Genomic DNA, 6,644 nt, shown 5'->3' on the forward strand with positions numbered 1-6,644 from the left:
TCATCGTTTACTCAACCAGTAAGCCTTTCATTGATCTTTAAAAACACAAATGAAGATATATTAATGAAATTGGAGACATTTCTGTCCCTTCATTGACAGTCTACGCAACTACCACTTTGACGCTTCAAAAAGTTCATAAAGAGATCGTAAAACTAATCCATATGAATGGAGTGGTTTAGTCGAAATTTTCTGAAGACAGATTGAATTTGGGCTTTTATTCACATAAACAAACAAATCAACTCACACATGAATTATAAGTGACGTAGGTTATAACTGCAATGCGATATACAGCAGGTTATTTCTTAGTCGCCAATGCTAGCAAAGCAAATCTTTTTAATCCCTAATCAATCACAATAATTTATTGCACAATATTAGAAAATATCATACAATTACACCAAAAAAAAAAAATATATATATATATATATAAAAAAAAAAAAAAATTTCCTTGTATTGGCTTTGGACACAGTCATCTACATTTTGTGTTGTAATGAAACGTTTAATTAGTCCAGTTTCCAGTTTGGGTTTAACTGTACTTGGGATTGTAACCAGAAAGATGGGAGAAAGGCAGCTGCTATCCACATTTACCACACATTCATTTTTATCAGCATGCTTAAACCTGTATATACTATTATTCATAGAATCTCTGCAGATGACAGTTTCACTGTTGATCCTAAATTGACCCCAAACCCTGGATAGAGCGGCTGAGTGAATGTGGTCTGGATTCTGTAGATGAGGGTCATTGTGTCAGAGACGCTGTAGAAGGACAGAATTCCTGCACTGTGATCCACATACACTCCTATTCTAGAGGAGCTGGAGACTACAGGGAGTTTAACCACTTTCTGATTGTGTCTGAATGCACACCTGGAGTCAGAGCAGGACAATCTCCAGGACTGATCATTAAATCCAAAGACACAATCGTCACCATCTCCCTTCCTGCTGATGCTCTTATATGACACTGATATTCCCACCCCAGCCGTCCCACTCCACTCCACCTCCCAGTAACAGCGTCCACACACACTCTCTCTACACAACACCTGAGAAAAATCATGAAATCTGTCAGGATGAACAGGGTACAGCTGGTCAGCCCCAATAAAAGTAGCCACTCTGTTGCCTTCAGAAAGACGGAGGTATTTATGTGCAGTGTTTGAATCCAGTGTGAGCTGACAGGAATCTGATTGAAAAAGAAAATTAATGATATAACATAATTTTTATATTTCTGTCATTTGTATTATAGTCACCTGCATTGTGAAACAAAAAAGGGTAAACATGGAACCACAAATTTAAGGGTCCATTTAAGGCCCCTTTAAATCCCCTTTTCATGTTGTGCATGAATGCAGTGCCATTTGTGTTTAACTGGTTGTTTTATACTGAATTTTATAAAAAAAATTAAAATGTTTAAGATTCATATAGAGTTTGCTTTAATAGTAACACTTACATTGCAAGAAGTCATCTCTGGTCCTGAGTTCAGTGGTGGTAAAAATGTCAATGTATGCCACTACTGAAACCAACAGACATATACAGTGTAATTCACAAGCTATTTTCTTTATTGTACATTATATGGTGTATGATTAAAAAGTTAAGTAAATTAATATCCAGTACTTTACCTTTACCAAATATATTTTCTATTGCTTCTTTGCAGAGGTATTCAAGTTTCCCTCTTAGCATAGAGACAGATAGAGTCAAATCATCATAAGAGAGGAGAGAACTGACATTGATGCTGTCTGTGGATACATGAGGAACAGAGAGACACTGGAAACTCTACAAAGACAAACAAAAGAACAGATTTTAATGTCTCATTCACTAATGCGTACACATGTATTTGTGCGTAAAATCTGTGTCCACGTGTTCATGCAGAAATCATATCTCATCAATAAATTTGCACACATTTGTTTTCCTGAATTTATGAGAGTGCATGAACAAAGAGCAGTGCCAGCAAACAGGACGGGGTGAGCTTGAATTTTTCCCCAAAGCAATTATGCGCAAGTTAACTGCAGGCATTTCATTGGTTACCTCAATCACACATTTTTGGACTTTATGGATTAAGTTTAGAGTTCAGAAAAAAATCATGGATGGATTAGATTGACAAATATTAATGCTGTCTATCAGGTTGTGGTGCCTACTCTATTATGGTTAGAGTTAAGGTTAGAGGTTTGTATTTCTTTCAGAGTTGTGCAATCAATCAGCACTGTGATTGACATGACCAATGAATGAACAGAGATGAGAGTCTGTCTGCTTGTCTGTTCACTGATGTCATTACATACTGATCATTCCATACATACACATACGTAACTCAGCAAGTCCTGATTCATGGCACAATCACTGTCAGAATAACGACTGCTAATTACACATCTGTTAAAGCACTTAAAAGGGTCCTATTATGCTTTTTCACTTTTTCAACTTTAGTTAGCGTGTTGCTGTTTGAGCATAAAAAGATGTGCAAGATTACAAAGCTCAATGTCCTCTCCAAAGGGAGATACTTTATTTAACAGAATCCACTTTCCAAGAACTGCAATGAACGGCCCGTTTGGACTACAACACGTTTTTTCCGGGCTTTGTGAAGTCATAATGTTCCTCATTTAAATAATCCCCGCCCACGGAATATGAAAAAAAAGGGGACAAGGCCTGGTTGAGCTGCATTAGAGAAGATAGTGCTGTGGCTGTCAAAGTGACACTGTTTTGTCCACCCTGTTTCCAAAACTCATTTGTTTGAAGGCTGACGAATGTTCCTGAACTTTATCTGTGTGCTGCACATTTTATGGAGAACAGCTTCCAGAACCACAATGCAGGCTGTAGCTTTTGCAAGGTTGTTCACCGCCCCTTAGGAGAGTTAACATTGGTTCTCTTACGAGAGGTTCTCTCGTATTGCGTAAGTTAGCTTACGCTACGGGAAAGTCATCTTTTCTCGAGATCTGAAGCCCAAAAATTATCCTTAATTTTTATAATTTTGTCAACGCAGTGCAGCAGCACGCAGACCTAGGGCAGGCTTACTAGCGTGCCCATTGGCTGCCCTGCGGCAACTGCAGCAGCCTATCGCTGAGCCTTAGACGTGACGTCACGTCCAATGAGCGCGCTTGGCGCGCCTCATGCGTCACAGCCCGTGAAAGAGGGGGTGTGGCTTAGCATATACAAGCGAGGCTCAGAGGCTGCTTCACTGATTTCTGTCTCTTCAGCGACGCTCTCCGCATCGCTGGACTCTGAGGAAGCCGCCGCCGTTGAAACAAGCGACCAGCACACCGAGGATATCAGCCTGAGGAAGCCGGCCGTCTTCGCCGCCTTCAGCCTTCCCTGCCTGCTCCGCTATCCAGCGGATTATATCCTTCTTTGCTCTGTGTTGTGTGTGTTTGTGTGTTCGCCCCGCGACACACTGCATCTAAAAGAGCGCGAGGCGTTGTTGCAAATGCCTCGCTCCCCCTGTGGCTCGTGCAGAGCCCCGCTCAGCGACAGCGACCGCCGTGTGATCTGCGCTCTCTGCCTGGGCCTCGACCACGCAGCCCTCGCCCTTACTTCGGGCGGCTGCGAACTCTCCGAGGAGATGCCGATGTCGACCCTGCGGGCTCGACTCGCCTTGTTGGACCCTCCTCCTGCCTCCGGACCCGGATGCAGTAGCTGAGCGCTCGCCGGAGCCCCTCCCGTGAGCCTCGCTATCTCCTTCTCCTCCCCCACCTCCCGACGCACAGCGGCCGGCTTTCGCCCGCAATGCCGTCGCCTCAGGGGATGAAGCAGACAACGCTGCTATCATAGACAGCTGCTTACCCCCCTCTGTCAAGCCACGCAAACGGCGCCGCTCACAAGGGATGTCAGAAACGGACGGTCTCGGGCTATAGCTTCCTTTACGTTACAAGAAAGCTACCCCTGATTACTGTTTGTATTACCATAGTTTCCGACAAATATGATAAAATGGTGTATAAAATCGTATCTAAACTGTATGAAAAAATTACACAAAAACAAACATCCTGTGAAATCCGTGCTTGCAAAGTCCATGCAAGAAATCCACTCTGGACGATCCTCTTGTTTGTTAACATTCTTTAGTCTGAATCAGGCTTGAATTGATTTGAAATTGACGCCATCCTTAATATTTACATCTGAGTGGAGATTGCGGTTTTGGCGGGGTGGGACATTTCCCGAACATGTGCTAGGCGGTGTCAACACTGGGCCAGCTAACCAATCACAGCACATTTCGTATTTCGGAAGGAGGGGCTTCGTCGAAACCGGAAATAAACGACGCGTTCGAACCAGACTGGGGAGAGAGACGCAGTAATAATGTAAAATATGTGAAAAATAATGTTTTTTGAACAATCAAGCATGAAAGCATATTCTAGTACACCCCAAAAACAAAATCAAGACTTCCCAAAAGGGCATAATAGGATCCCTTTAAAGCTTAATTTAAAATTAATTAAAGTGCTACACATAACATCTTTTTTCCACCCTCAATATCTATTGTTTTTATAGAGGAGCATACAGGTCTTGAAACAAAATTAATTGAGGTTACTTCATATATACTTTATATACTTCATATCATATTTATTACAGCAAAAATACCAGAGAAAATATCTTAAGCAATGTAATAGGGGACTTTAAAATTGTTTTTGACTGTGGTCAAAAAGACTGAAAAAAAAAAGAGTCAAAAAGATTGAAAAGCGCTGACTTAGTTTTATTTTTAGAAACTCTTCACTGTAATAATAAGATAATCTTAAATGTACTGCTTCTGAGATCAGTTACCTGAAGGAAATGTATGTGATCATCTGTGTGTAAAAGCTGCTTCAGCTCAGCTTCTCTCCTCCTCAGATCATCAATCTCCTGCTCCAGTCGCTTCAAGAGTCCTTCAGCTCGACTCACTGCATCCTCTTCCTGATCTCTGATCATCTGTGTCACCTCAGATCGCCTTTTCTTAATAGAGCGGATCAGTTCAGTAAAGATCCTCTCACTGTCCTGCACTGCAGCCTGTGCAGAGCTCTGTTAGGACACACAGACAATCAGACCTTTCACTCATGGGCTTCAGTGGGACTGGGCTCCAATGACTAGAGTCCTTAAAGAACCTAAAACATTTCTGACTCCCCTTAAACTTACCTTATGAGTCTTCACAGTCTCTTTCAGCTCCTGAAGCTTTTCCTCTCCCTCCTGGATTCTCTGCTGGATCTTTCCTTGTATGTCCCACAGCTGTTTCTGTAAGAGTAACAGATAACAGCTCTTACTGTATTGCATCAAAAACGTGTATTTTACTAAGATTTGCTTTTCATACCTGTTTCTCCGGTCTCTCTGCTTCAGCCGGAACAGTTTCATGATCTGTGTGTTTGTCCATCGTACATAGCAAACAAATACAATGCTGGTCAGTACGACAGTAAACCTCCATCAGTCTGTCATGTTCAGAGCAGATCATCTCCTGCAGTCGTCCAGAGGCATCAGTCACTTTGTGTCGTCTACTACCTGAGTGAAATTCCTCATGTCGCTCAAAATGAGTTTGACAGTATGATTCCAGACACACCAGACAGGACTTGACAGCTTTATATTTCCTTCCAGTACAGACGTCACACTCCACATCTCCAGGTCCAGCATAACTGAGTGCAGGACGAGCTGTTTGGACTTTTGTCTTCTTCAGTGTCTCCACCATTTCAGCAAACATCACATTCTTGTTTAAAACAGGTCTTGGAGTGAAGGTCTGTCTGCACTGAGGGCAGCTGTAAACTCTCTTCTGATCATCTTTATTCCAGCAGTCTGTAATGCAGCTCATACAGTAACTGTGTCCACAGGCGATGGTCACTGGATCCTTCAGTAGATCCAAACAGATTGAACAGCTGAACTGATCCCATAAAATACTAGCTTCTGCCATTTTACTGCACGAACACACAGGCAGAGAGAAACATAGCCTACAGCTAATCAGTACTTGAGCTTGAGAAAGGTGTAAAAGGTGTGTTTTAAAGACATGACTCAACTCTAGAATTACAACACCAGTGACAGCTTCTTCGCACAGAGAGATAATTTCTTACCTAAAATAGTTTGCCAGCTTTTATCCTTATTCAAAAATCTAGACTCTGAAACATAACTACCTATAGACCCTACAGTGAGTAAGACCATAGCCTACCAGAGAGAGAGAAATCAGGTTTCATCTTACCTAAACCGAAGAGTTTCCTGGTTCTGCGTTTGAGAAACTGAAAGCAGTTTGTGTAAATACGAGGTTAAAATCGACCGGTAGAGGGCATTCATACACTGCATTTTCATTGACTGTGTTGTGCCAGACCTGTCTCTCTGTAAGAAATTACTGTTTTTATAGTAAAATAGCTTAAAATGTTACGTTAAAACCACTAAATTATAGCCTGGCAAGCCAGACCAACATCAAGATGTTGGGTCTGGCAACTCACCATAGACACGGCTCAATCCGAGGGGCGGGATAAACGTCTGTCTTTCAAATTCCCTCTGCACGCAATAGGACAGCGCTTCAACCAACCAGAGCGTTTTCCCAACAGCGGAGCTAGTTGATAGATTCAACTTTTGCCATATCTGGCCGGCAAAACTACGAACACATCTTCCTTTTTTTTAAGAATGACTTAAGTGCTGTTCTATGCTCTTTTCTCAAAGAAAAGTCCTCCAGAGTCGCGGACAAAGCCGATTCGAAAGATGTTCGTCAGCAGCAGCCGTCATTCTTTGTT

The 6,644-nt window shown here is 42.1% G+C and overlaps 1 protein-coding gene across 2 annotated transcripts; it reads right to left on the bottom strand.

Annotated features, from left to right (window-relative positions):
• Nucleotides 1-200: 200 nt before the first annotated feature.
• On the bottom strand, nucleotides 201-6,259 carry LOC309501445 (tripartite motif-containing protein 16-like). 2 transcript variants are annotated; one of them, XM_082173559.1, is made up of 7 exons: nucleotides 6,110-6,259; nucleotides 5,240-5,831; nucleotides 5,068-5,163; nucleotides 4,720-4,953; nucleotides 1,605-1,758; nucleotides 1,436-1,498; nucleotides 201-1,171 (listed from the first exon to the last, which is right to left on the bottom strand). In XM_082173559.1, exons 1-7 carry the CDS (start codon nucleotides 6,214-6,216, stop codon nucleotides 633-635), a joined length of 1,785 nt encoding a protein of 594 aa, XP_082029685.1. In that variant the 5' UTR covers nucleotides 6,217-6,259; the 3' UTR covers nucleotides 201-632. The 2 variants fall into 2 exon arrangements, with proteins under 2 accessions (XP_082029685.1, XP_082029686.1); XM_082173560.1 differs by having other exon boundaries at nucleotides 6,080-6,259.
• Nucleotides 6,260-6,644: the final 385 nt, after the last annotated feature.

Source organism: Leuciscus leuciscus (assembly GCF_965113295.1).
Source record: "Leuciscus leuciscus genome assembly, chromosome: 6".
NCBI classification, from domain to species: Eukaryota; Metazoa; Chordata; class Actinopteri; order Cypriniformes; family Leuciscidae; genus Leuciscus; species Leuciscus leuciscus.

What these genes read in the sequence shown, in the direction of transcription:
- LOC309501445 (XM_082173559.1), bottom strand. Translation starts at nt 6,216, where the DNA reads ATGAAAATGCAGTGTATGAATGCCCTCTACCGGTCGATTTTAACCTCG. An exon ending in CAGGAAACTCTTCGGTTTAG is followed by an intron (nt 5,832 to 6,109) that starts GTAAGATGAAAC and finishes GTGTTCGTGCAG; the next exon opens with TAAAATGGCAGAAGCTAGTA. An exon ending in ATCACATACATTTCCTTCAG is followed by an intron (nt 1,759 to 4,719) that starts GTAACTGATCTC and finishes TTGTCTTTGTAG; the next exon opens with AGTTTCCAGTGTCTCTCTGT.